Below are 18,654 nucleotides of genomic sequence, written 5' to 3'. Positions count from 1 at the left end.
AGGGAGGGTAATATGGTGCTGACAGAAAAATTTAGACTAGGATTTCCAGGGGCACCTAAGGCAGGTAGGTGTCCAACTCCCATAGACTCTGGGTGCCTAACTCCCTTAGGTATGCCTAAAACCTCCACTCTAACGCAATGATTTCACATGCTAAACAAGAAGTTCCTTAAGCTGCCGTCTTCACCGACCCACTCTGTGCCCTAGTCTCTCTCTGTACAGTACCTCTGACCCTGTCCCAGCTGCCTGCATCCTACGTACTCCTTGCCTAGACGTCTCAACCCAAGGCCTTCCTACCACCCGCCCTCAATCCACCTACTTCTCTTGCAGGTCCCCTCTCTGTTTCTGGTCTTCATAGCGGGACAGGTCCAACCAGCTCTTTTCCTTCTCTAGTTGGGCGAGGGAGCTCTCCATCTGCTGTGGGAAAGGCGAGGTCAGGAGAGAATTCAAAGGCAAGCAGCTTAATTTTGTACTAAACCTTGAAGAGGACAATGCCAGAGGAGTGCCACGCTCTGTTCTCAGTGACAGAGGCTGGACTGTTCCCAACAGAGATAAGCCAGAAGCTGCTCCAGCATCCCAGATAGGCATTTCTGATTTCCAGGATCACAAGCTTCTAGTTCCTCAAATGAGAGCACATGCTACAGGACATAACCTAGCTAGTGCAAAGCCCACTGAAGACAGTGGGACCTTTCCATTGATCTCAACAAGCACTGAGCACTCAGGCACAGAGAGTGTGAACAGCACCATCGCACTCCACTGTACTGCATTCACCCTCCGAAGGATGGGCACACACCAGCAGGGCCAGCTCCAGCTTATTTGCCGAAGCATTTCGGCGGCTGCTCTATCGCGCCGCTTCGTTCTTCAGCAGCAATTCAGCGGCGTGAGGGACCCGCCGCCAAATTGCCGCTGAAGACCTGGATGTGCTGCCCCTTTCCATTGGCCACTCCAAGCACCTGCTTCCTTTGCTGGTGTCTTGAGCCCACCCTGCACACCAGCTCGAGTCATCCCAATGGAAACAAGTGAGCAGCCTGCCCAGACCACTGAGATGTAATGTGCTGCATCTGAGAAGCTTGGAGTTGGTTAGACTCAACAGGCCTGAGCCTGAGGGGTTCTGAGCACATGTAGCTCCTATTGAAACCAATGGAGGATGCAGGTGCTTAGCATGTCTCAGGGTCAGCCCCAAAATCAGGTGAGTGTCTAGAAGAAGGACTAGAACCAGCAGCTGCTCCTGTGTCCCAATCAGACAGGTCCTCACAAACTCCTCCAGGCTTTGGAGAGACTCCAGTTTACCTTCTGCTTAATGGAAAACAGCTCAAACTTCACCCTGTTGAGTTCCATCTTCTGCAGCTCTTCTTCCTGTCCCTCTAGCACCCCAGGAGCGTCCCGCAGAGAGGGCCCCAGCCCTGCTGTCCTCTGCACATCCTCTGGTAAAGATGCCCGCAGGTCCAGCTCCAATCCACTCCACACCCTTCGAGCCAATGGCCGCATGGGACCATATTCTTCTGTTTCCCAGTCCGGGAGACGAGATAAAGAATGCCTCCTTCTGAGTGGTGGGCTGGAATGTTTCCAGGCACATTCCATGCCATTGGTTAAAACTCTGCCAAGAAAGAGATCCAGCCTTTTTTATTTTAATGACTGATTGAAAGGCCTGGGAAGGCAGAGCAATGAGGCTAGCTAACAGGAGACCCCAATGGTGACAAAGATGATCCTTAAACCATTGTTCACAACTCATTAGTCATACCACTTGCCATTAAAGGTTACCTGGTGCAATGGATTCGGGGGCATATTTAGGAAAAATATCTTGTCCAACTATATATCCTAGGAGACTCTATGTACAACTGGAGAACTAGTAGGATGATGTCATCCCATGTATCAAGTAGATGAAACCTGAATGACTGAAAGGGGAAGGGATAACTCCTATTTAACTCAGATGTCCTATAAGCAGCTGGAAGAAAACCTCTCTTTGTTAAAGATTCGATACCCACCCCAGTCCCTTCAAAGAATGGCTGAGAAAGCTCACAGTAAACACCTGATACCTCCAGGGAGTCCTCAGGCAAATTCAGGAAAGACCAGATGTCTGTTCCCAAATGTGTCCCAGAAATCACTGCGCTAAGTGCAGCATTGCTTCAAAGGAGGCATGGTGGGAGGGAGAGGTGGAATCTGAGAGCCAAATGCAGCCGCTGCACATGGCTGAGCAGAAACATGGCCTCCCTTTCTGGTGGGAGTGAGCAGGACTAGAGCGGGCATAAACTTCACAGCCAAAGCTTAATTCCAAGAGCTACCAAGCACCTTTAACTCCCACTGATGTTAGTGAGAATTGCTGATACTTAGCCCATATCAGGATCAGGCGCTTTGGGAAGAGCAGCAGGGGACAAAAGTATTGCTGAGTGATCATTATGGTCCCTGTGCTAGTTCAGTGACTCCTGAGAGCTGGTACCCTAGGCAGCCACCTGTAGTCCTGACACCTGAAAATTCCTCCAGTCCTGCTGGTGTCCTGCAGGTGAATTCCATTGAATTACACTGGGATCCTACTAAAAAAAACCCACCACTTCTGCAGGGCAAGTGGAAATTTAAAGGCATGGACTATACTTCCCCTCTGCTCTTTGCTCAGGGGCTTCATTTGGTAAAATCAGAGTTATAGGAATGCTAGTGAAACCACCATCTCAGTTTGATTAGATGGATGGATGTGTATGGGGATGAACAGATCAACTGATAGATCAATCTATCTTAGGCACATTTTTCTCCTTATCGTTCTCAGGGGAAGGACACGTTTCATATTTTAAAAGGAAATTAACCAAAAACAGTCACTCCAGAGTATGAATTATGCTGCAATATTCCACATCTGGTGCAATTTGAACTCATGTGATTCAAACAACTTACTGCACACAAACTAGCTCTGCTCAGTAATTCACAATCCCAGATGCATGACGTAAGAACATGGCAACTGTCTGCCTGAAACCCACCAGTGATTAATCTAATCCAATCCCCTGCATGCTGGATGCTTTCAAGGAAGGAGAAAACCTCTTCAGGCACCTAGTTGTGCAGTGCTATATCCAACAGGGAAATTTCTTCCTGACTGCAAGTGGTTATCAATTTCTGGCCTGAAGCATGAGGATGAACAGCCCTTGTTTTGTCTTACCTAGTGTGACTGCAGATGCTATTTGTCTGGCTGTGAGTGTCTGATCCATTTTTAAATGTATTAAACAAGTTGATCCAGTAACACACAGCAGCAGGGAGTTCCAGTTGTAATATATTGCTTAAGAAAAGGATCTGACCTGCTATGTAAGTATTTATTTCTGTCCTTCCATTCATCCAACTAAACTGTACTTATATATGAAAGATTCCTTGCAAATCTTCCTAGCAAGCAAGTTTTCCGCACCCCTGATCCACAGATGATTCCACTCAATTCCCACAGAATCCCTCCCATCCCAAGCTCTTTTAAAACTGAACTTACATCCCACTATCTATGGAGTGGATCCCTCGCAAGGGGCTCATGGACCTGGCTCTTTCGATGTGCTTGGGGCTAAAAAAGCCCCTGCTGGACTCTCTCCATGCGCTGTTTGAGTGGCCGGGCTCCCAGGGTCCTGGCGTCCCGTTCAGAGGGTTCTGAATGAGGTGAGGAAGAGAAGATTGATGCAGAGGACAGGGATGTGCCACTTCCATCTTGATCCCCCCTTGATACACACGCTCACACTCTCTCCTTTTCACTGTACCCGTCCCCCACTGGAATCACTCCCCATCAATGTCAGACATGTTGCCTGAACAAAGGCAGTGAAACATGGGGGCAGTCACTAACAACCCCTGCCACCCGGCCACCCCATGAACAGTCATGGCAATGCAGTTCAGCTTGTGAGGGAGAGGGGAACTGGGGTGTGGCAGAGGTAATGCCAGAGGTGAGATCACGGAGGATTGCTGGCATATTGCCCTCTGAGCAGTTTGAGTGTGTCAAGGAACCCAGTCCCAGACCCATCACTGGCAGGACATCAGCCTGCTTTATCTTAGGAGACACATGGTATGATAAGCAGAAGGCCGGGGTGGAACGTGACCCCTTTGCAGGGATCCTGTGATGCCCCAGAGAGATGCCTGGTCCCCCAGCATGAAGGTCAGGCGGGTCCCATTACCTCTCCTCGGAAGGGGACCCCTGACAAGGGGTAGCTGTTTGTGTAGCTCCTCTCCAGCTCCGACACGGAACAGGGTCGAGATGCCCGTGGGCTTCTTTTATAGCTCTCAGGATCCTGGCCAGCCCAGCCTGTGGCCCCCGTGTCAGTGCCATGCTGGAAGCATCCATCACCGCTGTACCGGGACGGCAGGCCAGGAAAGCTGCTCTGCTTCTGGTGGGACATTTATGGCCCGGTGGTATGAGGGAGGGGTGGTGCCCTCCCTTGAAGGGTCATCAGTGCAGCTTAGTCTCAGGAACTGATGTTTGCTTCACATACTGCACTTTCCCTGGAGCTTCCAAGGGGAATCTCACAGATCCAGATCTATGGCACACGGAGGAGGTGCAATCCCGCTGTGGTGTGGAGTGCCAGAGGCCTGTCACCAAGGGCAGCAAAAGGAAGAATCAGTGGATACCCAAGGAAGGAATTCATATGGGATACCTCACCCTGCAATGTCACTCACTACTGCGCCGCCTCCAAGCACATCCCAGAATCCTCCGTTCCATTTCCCAGGGTGCCGTGCGAATCAGCACACTGCGCTATGGGGCAGATCCTCTGGCTGCAATCAGCTGGGCAGATCTGTATGGTCAGGACACTGGAGAGAGGGAACGAGAGGAGGCTTGCAACCCCATCCTCTCGCCTGGACTGTGCTGGTAGCCCCACTGGAGGTGAAGGCCAATAAGAACCCTTAGTGTTTTCTCTCAAATGTCACAGCGCTGAGCACAGCATAAACCCACAGACAGATGACTGCGTCTCCTCTCACAGAGGTGACTCCCCGAACGAACTCAAAACCTTCCGCACCAGGAACGTCTATATCCCACCTCACTCGCAAGGCTGAAGGCCACTCTCCCCTACCAGTCACAGAGCTCACCTGATCAACCCCACAGCAAACATCCCTGTAGACGTGTCTGACACAGGCGACGATGCTGCAGAGGGAGGCGGGAGGCTCTGACCATGGACTTGGAGGTAGAACACAAGTGGGCAGATAAGGCTCGGTGGTTCCTTGGCAACGTCAGCTCCCAGCAGGGGAGAGTCCAAAGGAGGAACCTTTGCCCCCAGGTGGCCCTAGAGCTCCAAACTGGACCCCATCTCTATTCACAACACCCTGCCTTTGCCAACACAGGGTGTGTGATAGGAAAAGACCAAGACCTGGTGAACATGAAGTGGCTGCACCCTCTGCTCCAAGCTCTGGCTAGGAGAAACGCAGGCACTGGTGAGAGTGGAAGCAGAGCGCTGGTAAGTGACTTACCCATCCGCGAGTCTCCCCACAGGCTCTCGGGGACCCCAACCGACTGAATTGCCTGGGTGTCTCTTCGTTCAGCTCAGCTGCTGTACTCACCACCGCTCCCCGTGTCAGGAAACACAGGACTGCTGCTGCCACGGCAACCGAGATGGCAACAAGCTTCAAAGTGCCTGTTCCCCCTCTCCTGATAAACTGGCTCCGATTGTGAAGCGTAGGCGGCTGTCAGCTGGGGGAGCCGCAGGGGCGCCTGGCAGAGTTACTCACCAGCCGCAGCAGGCCCACGCTTCCCCACGCACCCTGGGCCCCTCTCCTCTCCTGCCACTATCCCTCTCACTCTGTGCTCAGCACTTCCCTGGGAATGAAAGTAGAACTGCCCCACTCCTGCCTCCCCCGCTTCCATCCTGGGCCCCAGGGATAGAGGAATCGTGGTGGCGCAGCTGAGATCCTATGTGAGTGGGGGGTGAGGGTCGCCACAGCCAGTGAATTTGCAACTAACCAGATCCCCCAGCCTAAACCCTCCTCCACAACTAAACTCTGCTTTCATTTCTCTGGCTCAGCCTTCCTGCAGGAACTGTCTTGTTAAAACAAAGAAATCTGATCTGCCCTTGAACATATGACTGGAAAAGTGCTCAGATGTAAAAAAAATAAGATACTGCCCCAAAGAACTTCCAATCTACCTAGAGGGAAAACAGGCCCTGAGACATAAAATGACTTGCCCACGGCCACGTGACAGGACAGTGGCGAAGCAGGGGGAAATGGCAACTTCCTATTTGGTTTTTAATTATTTTAAAGATTTGATGTAAGTAGCTTAAAATCTCTGTTGAGTAATTTACTCTTCTCGAGAATGAAATGCAACAGGTAGAAAATTGTGTCTGTTACGTGGCAGTTTTCTTTCAATCCCCTCTTAGTTCATTTGCAGCTATAGGTGTGCTGTCTTTTCACCTGCCGCTCAATCTATACATCCCTTTACAGACACCATTTACCTAGCACTCCACATTCCCCATTGCCTGCACAAGCCTGCCGACAACAATTACCTCCCAAAACGTCCATCAAGTCTCTTTTACATACCGTACATGACTCACCGGCTATTAATAGCAGCAACCACTGATCCCTTTATTAGCTTTTCATTGACACTCATGTTTGCACTCAAAGGGGAAAAGGGGGCTGGGAATCCAACTCCTCTCTGAATGCTGACAAACCAGCCATGCCAGGGATTGCTGGATCCAGGGATAAAAGCTGCCAACCCTCCATGTTCAAAACTCATGAGTCAGGCCACAAAAATATGAGATTTTTTGTAAAATACATGTTGGGTTCTTTTCATTTTTCTTCAAGACTTTTCAAGCTTTTCTCTGCAACCATGAGGGTGAGAAGCTTTTTATAAAAACGAAAGCTGAGCGTCTCACATACTCACATGACTCCAGGAGCTGGGGCTTTAAGGAAAACACCAAATATTGTGAGACTCATGATCAGATCACAAGGGTTGGCAACACTGAGTAACCAGAGGTAAGTGAGCACAGAGGCTGTAAGCCCCCGCCCAAGGCATACTCATGGCACAGGAGGCCCTCTGACGGAGCTGCAGAGCTGGCTCTCCCGCCTCTTCTCCCCCATGCTGCAGAAAGCCCCAGCGCTGGAGGCACTTTGAGGGCAGTGGCTGGCTTGGGCATTTTAGAGCAGGTGAGGGGGGCGGTTCACCTACATGTACCGCAGTGGGCCCCAGTGAAGGGAGCATTTTAGGCTGGGGGTGTGTGCTGGAGCATTTCATAGCGGGAGTGGGGGGCAGTGCTGCACCCCAACGATTTTGCAACCGTGCAGCAGGCAAGTTCAAGCAGAGCTACCCCAGCCTGCATCAGGAGATAAACCTGCCCTCAGCAGGTCCAGAATAAGGGAGACACTAGGCCCGTCTCTGACCCAATGGGGTCTTGTCAGGTCACAAATTACCTCAAATTTAGTTCTTTGTAAACACAAGATTTTACAAAACAAAAGGTCAATAGCAACATTTCCATGATCTTATCAATTCCCTTGGAAAAGCAAACAAAGCAATCATTCTCCAGCACTGTTTGTGACCCAAACATTGCCACCCTGGGCTAGCAGGGTGGATAAAAATCAATTATTTAAAAAAAAATCGGATTTTTTTTATTTAAATCAGATTTTTTTGATAAAATGCTTTTTTTTAGGAAAAAACCTATCTAAAGATAGTTTTAATTAATATATATTATAGCTCAAAGATATGTCATCATGGAAAAGGGATTCATGTAATGTTTAAGAAAAGTTTTGTAAATATTCATGGATTAGGGATTCAATCTTGGGGGGTGGGGTTCAGGGGCTTCTGTATAGATTATTTAGGTTAATCTTTCTATCTACCCAATGGGGCTCAGTGCTCAGTCTAGAACAGGGGTCTCAAACATGCGGCCCGCGGAGCTCTTCCCTGCGGCCCGCGGAGCTCCCCAGGGCCGCCCAGAGGGGGGGGCAAAGGGGGCAATTTGCCCCAGGCCCCAGGCTCCGCAGGGGCTCCCAAGAGAAAAGCGGAGGCTCCCGCCTCCGCCCCTCTCCTGGAGCCTTTCCCCCCCCCTTACCCCCCTTACCCGAGCGCGTCTCCGTCCGAGCGCCTGAGCCCCGCCCCGATCCGAGCCGCATGGGGAGGGGGCGGGGCTGGGAGCTCTGGGCTGAGCGCTGCGCTCGGCGTGGAGCTCCCAGCCCCGCCCCCTCACCACGTGGCTCTGAGCGGGACGAAGCTCAGCCCTCGCTGGAGACGAGCTCGGGTAAGGGGGGGGGGGAAAGCGGGAGCCGCCGGGGCCGGGCCGGGGCCTGGGTGGGAAGCGGGACCCGCCGGGGCTGGGGCCGGGCCGTGTGGGGGGGGGAAGGGAAGCGAGACCCGCCGGGCCGGGCCGGGCCGTGGGGTGGGGGAGGGAAGCGAGACCCGCCGGGCCGGGCCGGGGGTGGGGGGAAGGGAAGCGGGACCCGCCGGGGCCGGGCCAGGCCGGGGGGGGGGGGAAGGGAAGCGAGACCCGCCGGGCCGGGCCGGGCTGTGGGGTGGGGGAGGGAAGCGAGACCCGCCGGGCCGGGCCGGGGGTGGGGGAGGGAAGCGGGACCGGCCGGGGTGGGGAAAAGAGGGACCCGCCGCCGCCGAAGCGCAGCCCGGTCTTCGGCGGTGGGGGGCCCCTTCTGTTCCGGGACCCGCCGCCAAGCCACCAAACAGCTGTTGGTGGCGCTTAGCACTTTCCAGGAGGGAGCGGGGAGGAGCGGGGAGCCACGCGCTTAGGGGAGGAGGTGGAGAAGAGACAGGGCAGGGGCGGGGCCTCATGGAAGGGGTGGATTGGGGGTGGGGCCAGGGGCAGCAAGGGGGCGTGTCAGTGATGCGGCCCTCGGGCCAATGCACTAGTCCTCATGCGGCCCTCGGGGTCATTTGAGTTTGAGACCCCTGGTCTAGAAGATACCCTCAGAGATGCTTAGTTTTGCAGTTCTCAAGCTGTGGATTTGTGTCTCTGGAGGTAATATGCTTGTTAACAGCAAAATGTTCTTAAATAAATAATATAGAGAGGTGAGAAATAACAGACCTCAACTCCCTCTGCAAATTTGTGTACACAGAGTCAATCCCTTACCTCTCTCTAAAAGTGCAAAGTTTCAAAAAGTTCAATTAATAGAAGATTGTTCAGGGTGGAATAGATCTGGACAGGGAGAAGAAGTCTGGAGATAAATGTGAGAAGCGAGAGACATGCTTGTTTGGTTAAAATATTATATGTTTGCTGTTGAAGAAAAAAATCCAGAATACACAACATTGTTGTTTTAGCTAAATAAAATGATTTAAATGTCTGTTTGATGATGTTCTCCTCCTAATACAGCATGGCAAGAAAATCCTCCAAATATTAATGATTAGCCTGTTGAATTGGAGATAGTTCACAGCCCAAGGACTTCATAAATATCTGCTTCAATTATGTTTGGTAAATGAAATAACCAATCATTCATTTTCTGATATAGCTGTAAAACTAATCTGAAGTTTTCAAAATAAATCACTTAAAAATATGTAGTGTGTACCTTCTAAAAATGAAACCTACATCTATCTCTGAGTTGTGAAGAATATGTATTAAGGTTGTAACAACCAACAAGAATGCACTTTTATGTAGAAAGCCATGATTAAATCAAGTCTTCCTGACCAGTGATTTAAATCAAATCTGCACTGTGGGCTAGCATATAACATTCTTTCATTCGTTTCACTTTATAGAAAAGAAGTTCCTGTCTCAAGCATTAGATACTGTAATATACACGCTTAGGGTTCTTTATTGATCCCACTCACAGATCAGGGGAGTTCCGGGTGAACAACTGCTAGGAGAAGGTCTTGGCAAAAGCAGAGGTTGGGGGACATAGAAGCTGTCAAGAGTCACCCAGCGGCCTGCAGATGCTTTGAATCCTGGGGACCCACCATCCTTGCCTGTATATGGGGGAAGGGGGATCCTGACCCACTTGACAGGACAAGGAGGGGGAATCCTCCTTCTTGAATCCCTTGAGAGGAGAAGATCTAGGTCAAAAATTGGCAGGGGTATTCAGGGCCAAGTGTAGCAACTGAAATTTCTTGTTTTGTTTTTTCAATAGGCTAGACAGGAGGTTAATGGATTCCCTTTAGTGCAGATGAGATCCTTTGCATGGAACTTTAAACCACCCTACAGCGTTTAAGAGAGAATTCTATCCCTGATACACAATTCTAGAGGGTCTCTTAAAAATTCCACCGAGAGATGATCCGGCTCCTGAAAGCTGCTCCCTGCAGGTGAGACCCTTAAGGTCCAAAGTGCTACAGAGCTTTTCGCTCAGAGGTATCGCTCCGCGGCCCTGCAGCCAGGCACGGCCTGGGCGGTGCAGCTATAACCTGCAGCCGGGTTGTGGCTCAGGGCAAGGGGAGCGCTCCCGAAGGCGGGGTGCGAATGTAGGGGACCATGGCACGGGCTGGGCTTGTGCCAAGCGACCCCTGGCAACAAATACAACCCATTAATGGCTGTTATGCAAGGAAACCGAATGCGCGGGCAGGCGGGCGGGCACGCTACAGCGGTGCCCTGTTCTGCGCCGAGCCCCTGCCTGCCCTCTCCCGGCCGCCACGTGCCCGGGAGGAAGGGGGTTTTCGCAAAGGAGTCCTCCAAGAGCATAGAGCGGGCGGTTAGAGGAGCCAGGAGCGTAGGTAGGGCTCGGAGGGGGAGCCGCTCTTGCTGGCGTAACGGGTTGTCAGCAGGGAGGCGCTGCGCGCGCAGCTCGGGTCGTGCTTGGAAGAGGTGGCTGCGGGGTGCCCGCTCGCGCCGCAGGTCTAGCCGGAAGCGGAAGCAGCGGCGGCGGCGGCGCAGGGCCTGAGCGGACCCGCCGAGCGCAGCTCTGAGGGGGTGCGGGACGGTGAGTGCGGGGCGCCCGGCCGCGACAGCCCCCGGAGGCGGGGAGCGCGAGCGGGGCAATAACATCCGGGAACTCGGAGTGGGGGAGGGGGAGAGACCCGGATGAGGCACGGGCCGGGCCTGAGGGCCGAGACGCGCTTCCCTAGCGCCAGGTCTGAGCGCCTCCCTCCGCGGGCTTCCCCGCTGCTGCTCCGCGGGTCCCGGGGCGCCCCCCTTCCTGCCCCCCCCGGGGCTGATCCCCCATAAACCGAGGGTCCGGGGCGCCCCCTTCCCTGTCTCCGGCCTCTGGGGCTGATCCCCCATAAACTGAGGGTCACCGGGCGCCCCCTTCCCTGCCCCCCGCCCTCGGGCTGACCCCCTCTCGCCCTGGAGGTCTGGGGCGCCCTCCCTTCCCTGCCCCCCGCCTCTGGGCCTGCTTTGTTTATGCTGTAGAGTGTGTGTCTGGAACCAATTCCTCCGCAGGTTCCTTTCAGATGGGAGGGGTTTGAAATTCATAAGGGTTTTCACAGCTGAGCCCCGGTTTTGGAAAGTCTGCCGATGAAGATGTTGTAGAAATAATATAATTGTACTGGGTGAGATAGAAGGGTTTTACTTTTAGATTGTCAGCTATGTCCATTTAAAAGTCTTCATTACTATGATCAAATGAAGGATGCAAAGAGACCAAAGTCCTTTTTTTTTTTTTTGCAACTCTCAGATAACGACCAAGTGCACCTCTTTGTAATATACTGCATTGAGGAACACTGTGCTTCCGACTGGGTTCTGTTAAAGCAGCAACTGGAAACCCGTTTGTCACAGAGTGGTTTGGGAGATTTTGTTTCTGTGTCTATCTGGATTGGCAGAATGAGACGTGGATACACAGATTGGGGAGTCAAGTGGATGAAGGGAGGGGAAGTGTTCTTAGAGGCTGAACACTGTGGGCTGTACTTTAGTCCCTCAATCAGGAGGCCGACACTCGCCTTGAGGGAAGTAGTGTTTTGCATTGTTCCCTAATCACTGTTTTCACTATCTGAAGAAACAGCTGATGGGTCCAGTAGAAGCTTTATCTAGAACTCTTCAGGTAGATCTGAGATCACCATGATGGGATGGTAGAATATGATAGGAGGAACCATTGACACCCTTGGTTAAGGCTCTGCACCTCAAAAGAATGGCACTAGTATCTCAGACAGAAGGTGGAGATAAAGTAGAAATAAGGCAGCAGAAGAAATTTAGAAAATCCATACAAGAGGAGGGAGAAACCAGGAATGATTGCTTTGTTCTAGGGGATTATTAGTGAAAGATAAGCTTTTGCTTTTTTTTAACTTGATTTTTTTTTTTAACCCGACTTGAGGGCTTTCAAAATCTGACAGGCTTTCCACATTTATACTGTCTACATTTTGCATTTCTCTACCAAAGAAGATCGACTTAGTTTTATTTTCTAGCTCTTATGAATTCGTCCAGTTCTGTGGGGTTTGAGTTGTGAATACTACTGCAAGGGATACTGAGAGGATAACAATAAATTATTTTTAATTTTTAATTTTTTTATTTAAATCAGATTTGATTTAAAATATATTTTCTTTTAAAAATATGTTTAAAATTAAATTAGAAATTATTACCCATGGTAATGCTTAAACTTATTATAATCTATTAAAATCGTGTAAATAAACCCAAAATGCGGCATCAGTGAGCCCTCCTCAAATTTTAATGCATTAAATGGTGATTTTTTTAAATTATATACAGAATCAGGAAGTAAGTGTAGAAATTAAGAATCTGAATACATGTGTTTTAAACTATATAATTGCTTAAATAAATGTGAATAGGTATGGCATACCTCCCCGGATAGCAAAAAGTAGTATTGCCTTTACACGAAATTTTATATTTGGTTGCAAAGCAGCTCATTTTCATGGTTATACCAATTGATCTGAATGAACCTTTCTTTAGGAAAATGACTAAAAAATACAAATGCAAAACAAGTTTAAAAATGATGACTTAAATCACCTTGATTAAATAAATCTACCCGTAGGGTTTAAATCCAAATAAGCTGTTTCACTGGAATTTTTCTTAAAAAAAACAAAACAAAACAAAACAACAAAAACATGGAAATGGTTGGTCTTGTTTTTTTTTTTTTAAAAACGGTAACATGTTATAACTTACACTTTGGCCCTAAATTGATCTGATGGTGGCCTTTTAAGAGGCTTATAGTTTGTTCCAGTCCCAGTGTAACAGTGATAGTTAATTTCTTAAAAGAAGATCTGGCCCATGTTCTTTAAGCTGGCCAAGCTGTCCTCAGATGCTCCCTGATCCTGGAACTGGCACCCAGGCTGATCCAAGCGAGAGTAGCCTTCAGGATACTGTCTTATATGAAGTACCAACAAGGATTTTTGAGGAGCTGGGCGTCATTGTGCAGGTTGTCCAGGCCTCTTTCTGAGACGCGTAAGAAGTGCTATGACTTCTTTATGCCACTAGAGGCTTTCCTTATGTCAGGGAATCCTCCTGAGGCCATTTAAACCAGGATTTATGGCTGCTTTGCACTGGAGCAGGGCAAAGCGGTGAGAGAGGATGCTGGATAATCACTCTCTACTCTGGCCACTGCATTCTCACTTGTCTTTCAGATACGTGTGTGTGTAAGATTCCCTAACAGATACAGTTGAAATCTGTTTTTTTCTGCAAATAAGAACTCCAGTCCACAGGAACACCATTTTGCATGTCAGTGAAAAGCTGTTAGGAAGTACTGATTTTTTTTCACACCATATTAATATAGACTGGATTCTAACTGTGATCAAGAAGTGAAAGGCTCTGAATCTACTTACAAATACTCTGAGCCATCCACATCCCTTTTGTGTCTAATTATTTAGGTGTCATTTATCTTTTTTAACAGAGCAGCAGTGCTCTTTTGTAGTAAAGGGACACTTTATTTAATGTAATCAGTTTTTAAAAAGTTAAAATAGTGTCAAGTCCTACATCTGCTCCTGCGTCTCCCTGCCAATTTCCGTAGTTTTACAATCACTTTTCCTGTTTAACAGTGTGTTCTCATCTCTGTTGCTTTTGTGAAACAGGGTAAACTAACCGGTATAGGGAGGAAACAGTGAAACAGATTACAATTTATTGTAAAGCAAATAAACTTGAAATAAATACAGGGAAAAGTTTTTCCTAGCCTCTTTCAGTTACAGTAATTTTAGGTGTTTGTAACAAAAGAGGGTATAAAACTTTTTAGAAAAAAGGTGATTTTTATGTTGATGGTGTACCTGTAATGTGTTTGGGGTTTGGTTACATGCATTGCTTGCTTTGTGAAGCCTTTTAAAAATTATAACTTATTAATATTGCTGGTGATGGCTTTTATGGGACTTTCCTCCAGCTCTTCAGGCATGGTTTCTGTTTTCATGCTTTTTGCTTATTATGCAGTGAGCTGTAAGAGGCTTTCAAAAAGTTGGTAAAATGTGAACAGTTAGTTCCAGAGAATGTTGGAGCTCCTGAACTCTGTGTAGAAGTTGGTGGGGATCTGGGTGTAGGAAACTAGAAATGTTTGCCCATAGAGGAAATGACAGTTTTTACTTGAAGTGCCTTTCTTATGTCCCTAGATGCATCACTGCAAGAGATTTCAATCCCCTGAGCAGGAGACCTACATGAGTCACAAATGGAAGAGGAGGAGGTCTCATAGCAGAGAGTATGAAGGAAGACTGCGATACCAGCCTCAAAGGGATCTTCCAAGGAGATCACGGTCTAGAAGGTGAGAGTTGGTTTAATCTGAGGCTGGGATTCTCCTCTAAGCACCTATTCTGGAATGGGAGGGTATATATGTCTGGGTGACATATTCTCTAATGTACTGTCTTAGATTCTAATCAGATTTCAGGAATAGAATTGGGTGATGACGACATGCATTTCCTGATCATGGCTAATAGCTTCAAAATTATAAGTCCTTGATATGGAAGTAAATGGGTTTATTTGCTTCTGAGCCTCTTGTTAAACTTTGACTCCATATCCGATTACGACCCCTTTCTAAAATACTGAGATACCTTAAGTATTGATGAAAGAGAACTCTCTGCCCTGGAGTCAGTGTTTCTCAGTACTGATAGCAAGGAGTGAATTAAATCTCTAATGTCAAACCAAGTTGTCGTCTGAAATTGCTGCTCATATTTAGTTAGTTGGGGTGGAGTGAAAGTGTTACCTTAAAATTTTAAAAAATAGAGCTGTTTTAGTTAAGCTATATGTGTTCTTTCCTAATTTGGCCCTGCTTCAATTCCAGCCTTGTTCAGAGTATCCATTGGAACAAACCAAAAATATTGCATAGGTGCAAATAGATACAGCATAGGCACTAAGAATCTGCTGCAGGGATCTGTGCTGGGAACTGTGGGGATGGGAACTGTAACGTTTGCAAATAGTGCTGCATGCCGATGTGGTACACTGTGTGCATCTGAAACAAGATAGCTAGTCAGCATAGCAGCTTGCACAGGTGTAGTCTGCCTGGTTCAACTTGCAACTGCAGTTTGCTAGTGCAAAGGCAATAAAAAGTGTATCCAGCTGACCCTTAAATTCTTTAATCTTTCCATTGTTGATTTTTCTTTTTGGTTGTTCTTGAAGTCTTTATATCAAGATTTGAAGACTTGAGTAATTCAGCCAGAGGTAATGGGCTTACTGGCCTGCAATGTGCAGGAGGTCAGACTAGATCAGGGGTCTCAAACACGCGGCACACGGAGTTATTTCCTGCTGCTCGCCATAGCTCCCCCCCCCCACCCCCGAGCGCGCTGTGTCCCTGCTCCTCCGCCTACCTCCTAGCGCTTCCCGCTGCCAAACAACTGTTTGGCAGTGCCTAGGACTTTCCAGGAGGGAGGAATGGGGATGCAGTGAGCTCAGGGAAGGAGGCAGGGCAGGGATTTGGGGAAGGGGTTGGAATAGGGGCAGGGAAGTAGTGGGAAGAGGCGGGGCAGGGGTGGGGCTTCATGGAAGGGGTGGAGTGGGGGCAGGGTGGGGAACAGAGGTGGGGGGCTTTTGTATCTTTGTATGAGACGGTGTCAGTGATGCATCCCTTAGGCCAATGTACTAGTCCTCATGTGGCCCTCGTGGTGATTTGGCTTTGAGATCTCTGGACTAGATGAACGTGATGGTCCCTTCTGGCCTTAAAGTCTAGGAATCTGAGATCTATATTTCAGTTTCAACCAAGGTCAGTAGTGACCTAAAGTTGGTGCCATCTGTTTGGCAGCCTGTGTTAAATTAGTTGGTCTTGGTCCAGTATCTAATGAATCAAGTGAAATCACTATCCTGCTTGGCAACAATTGGCCCCTTGGTTGGCAAAGAGGGAGAAAAATGAAGACAATCGAGACATGACAAACTGGAACATTAGCAGCTCCCAAAATTATGATTAAAGATATGATTGGTTGCTCTTATGTAAATATTGAATGGCATCAAGTTGTGGTTAACTGCACATCAAGAATACATGTATAAAGTAAACTTCAGACAATCTTAAAATATAAGACACGCTCACTTTGAATGTGAAAGGGCAATAAACTGACCTTTGTCTTTATGAACTACAAGCTTTCCTACATAAACACTGACTTCTCATTCTGTATCATACACCACTATGACCATATGGGGAATCTGTATGTACAACTTATGAATTCTGGTTGATATGAAATTATCATGGAATGCCTGTGTGGATATGGAAGCAAACATTTGCTAACAGTACTATAGCATGTCTTTCCTAGACCTAATAAATGGAGGAGTTAACCTTCACAATTGTGCTCTAACCTGACAATGGGTGTGCTAAGGAGGTTGCCTGAGCAGGAAAACCAGTTTGACTAAATTTCTCTTCAGGGGGCTGATGAAGTGGAGTGTGCAAAATCACCAGCAGAACAAAGAATCCAGGTGTTGGTAGGGGACATAAACTCAGGACTCAGACACAAGGGCCAGAAAGGGGAAGAGATGGGTTTGCTTTTGTTGTGGGAGTAGCGGGTAGCAGGCATTTAGACCATGGCATTGCCTCTGCCAAGAGGGATATCAGACATGAGGTCTGCATCTGGAGTATGTACGTAGAGCCTGGGACAGTGCCTAAACCTTGCCCAGACCCAGCAAGCTAAGGGAATGTGGGTGTGCCTGGGGTCCCAGGGGAGCCACACTGAGATTGCAAACTGTAAAGAATGGGGCAGACAATCCCCCAAACTGGTGGTTATTCTGATACTTAGATTTACCAAGCCAGCAACAAAACAGCTTCCATAATGCCATACTGGTTACCAAGGTGCCAAAAACACAGTTCCCATAAACTTTAAGGCTTAAAGCAACGCCGCCTTAGGCTCCAGACAACCAAGTCAGATATGATGGGGCTTACTGAAAATCTTGTTCATCAAATAAAAAGTTCTATGAGTCCCAACAGATTGGACACATTACCTTACCAGGTTAATGAATATTTCAGATCTTACCCAAATACATGCGTGCAGCCAAATTTTATCAGCTAAACTAAAATTTATTTAAAAAGAAAACAGAGATAGTATTGGTTAAAAGATCATTATACATACAGCTATAACTAGAGTGTTTAGGTCAGTTTTATAGTAGAGATAGTGAACTTCAGAGTTGCAAAGAGTCCTTTCCAGAATCAGTTCGTCAGGGTTATAGTTCAGTGTCCAAATATTCAGTATCGGGGCAGTCCAGGTGGCACTGGAGATCTCAGTCTTACACCTCAAACTTCCCCTGAATGAAGCTTAAGTAGATCTGAGATGAAAGGATCAGTTCAAGATCAAGAGTTTGTATAGAGATTTTTTTGAAGCCTCTTGACAGCACCCGTCCTTAGGTGAACAATAGGCTTTTGAAGTAACCTATATTCTCACTGGTAATTAGCCACATGGATTATCATAAGGCAGTTGCCTATCTCCCACCATTTGCGGGTGATTTGCTACATACTTCAAAGAGAAATTGAGACAGTGATATCACTATATTTACAGTTCATTTAAACATTAATATCTTTTTCTTTGAGTGATTGCTCATCTCAATTCCAAGCAGGTGTGTGTGCGCCGCATCCACAGTCGTCAAAAGGTTTTTCCCCTATCTTGTTTCAGATGCACACAATGTACCACATCGGCATGCAGCACTATTTGCAAACGTTACAGTTCCCATCCCCACAGTTCCCAGCACAGATCCCTGCAGCAGATTCTTAGTGCCTATGCTGTATCTATTTGCACCTATGCAATATTTTTGGTTTGTTCCAATGGATACTCTGAACAAGGCTGGAATTGAAGCAGGGCCAAATTAGGAAAGAACACATATAGCTTAACTAAAACAGCTCTATTTTTTAAAATTTTAAGGTAACACTTTCACTCCACCCTAACTAACTAAATATGAGCAGCAATTTCAGATGACAACTTGGTTTGACATTAGAGATTTAATTCACTCCTTGCTATCAGTACTGAGAAACACTGACTCCAGGGCAGAGAGTTCTCTTTCATCAATACTTAAGGTATCTCAGTATTTTAGAAAGGGGTCGTAATCGGATATGGAGTCAAAGTTTAACAAGAGGCTCAGAAGCAAATTAAACCCATTTACTTCCATATCAAGGACTTATAATTTTGAAGCTATTAGCCATGATCAGGAAATGCATGTTGTCATCACCCAATTCTATTCCTGAAATCTGATTAGAATCTAAGACAGTACATTAGAGAATATGTCACCAGGGGTGAGCTGGAGCCTGTCAAGTGGAGAACCATATGAGCCTGGTGTGCATGATGTTCCTCAAGTTTGGCCTCATTCTGAACATGGCAAAGTCAACTATAACCCCACTTAGAGGATAGAGTTTATTGGCACTCTAAACTCCATGCAGGCCAGGGCTTTTCTTCTGGAAGCTTGTTTCCTTGCCATGAGCGCCATCATAAACGATCTCAGCGGATTCCCAACCATGATGGTGTGGAATTGCCTAAAATGATTTGGACCT

General features: G+C 47.9%; 2 protein-coding genes across 10 annotated transcripts in view; one reads left to right on the top strand and one right to left on the bottom strand.

Annotated features, from left to right (window-relative positions):
• LOC123344212 (protein lava lamp) overlaps positions 1 to 6,015 on the bottom strand; it is a 42,715-nt gene extending 36,700 nt beyond the window's left edge. For 2 of the 8 annotated variants that reach the window (XM_044980136.1, XM_044980139.1), the window contains exons 1-5: positions 5,404 to 6,012; positions 4,119 to 4,530; positions 3,452 to 3,603; positions 1,288 to 1,594; positions 317 to 414 (exon numbers count right to left, since the gene is read on the bottom strand). In XM_044980136.1, the coding sequence (XP_044836071.1) occupies positions 317 to 414; positions 1,288 to 1,594; positions 3,452 to 3,603; positions 4,119 to 4,340 (779 nt within the window). In that variant the 5' untranslated portion in view covers positions 4,341 to 4,530; positions 5,404 to 6,012. Of the gene's footprint in view, positions 1 to 316; positions 415 to 1,287; positions 1,595 to 3,451; positions 3,604 to 4,118; positions 4,531 to 5,025; positions 5,365 to 5,403 lie in introns of those variants that run through there. The other 6 variants (XM_044980137.1, XM_044980143.1, XM_044980140.1 and 3 more) reach the window with 6 other exon arrangements.
• Positions 6,016 to 10,605: 4,590 nt separating this feature from the next.
• CLK3 (CDC like kinase 3) overlaps positions 10,606 to 18,654 on the top strand; it is a 28,921-nt gene continuing 20,872 nt past the window's right edge. The window contains exons 1-2 of one of the 2 annotated variants that reach the window (XM_044979913.1): positions 10,606 to 10,767; positions 14,321 to 14,469. In XM_044979913.1, the coding sequence (XP_044835848.1) occupies positions 14,321 to 14,469 (149 nt within the window). In that variant the 5' untranslated portion in view covers positions 10,606 to 10,767. Of the gene's footprint in view, positions 10,768 to 10,850; positions 10,919 to 14,320; positions 14,470 to 18,654 lie in introns of those variants that run through there. The other variant, XM_044979914.1, reaches the window with a different exon arrangement.

Source organism: Mauremys mutica, chromosome 11 (genome assembly GCF_020497125.1).
Source record: "Mauremys mutica isolate MM-2020 ecotype Southern chromosome 11, ASM2049712v1, whole genome shotgun sequence".
NCBI lineage: Eukaryota > Metazoa > Chordata > Testudines > Geoemydidae > Mauremys > Mauremys mutica.
The sequence above is the reverse complement of the archived record's forward strand: the minus strand, read 5'-3'. Positions and strand labels throughout refer to the sequence as shown.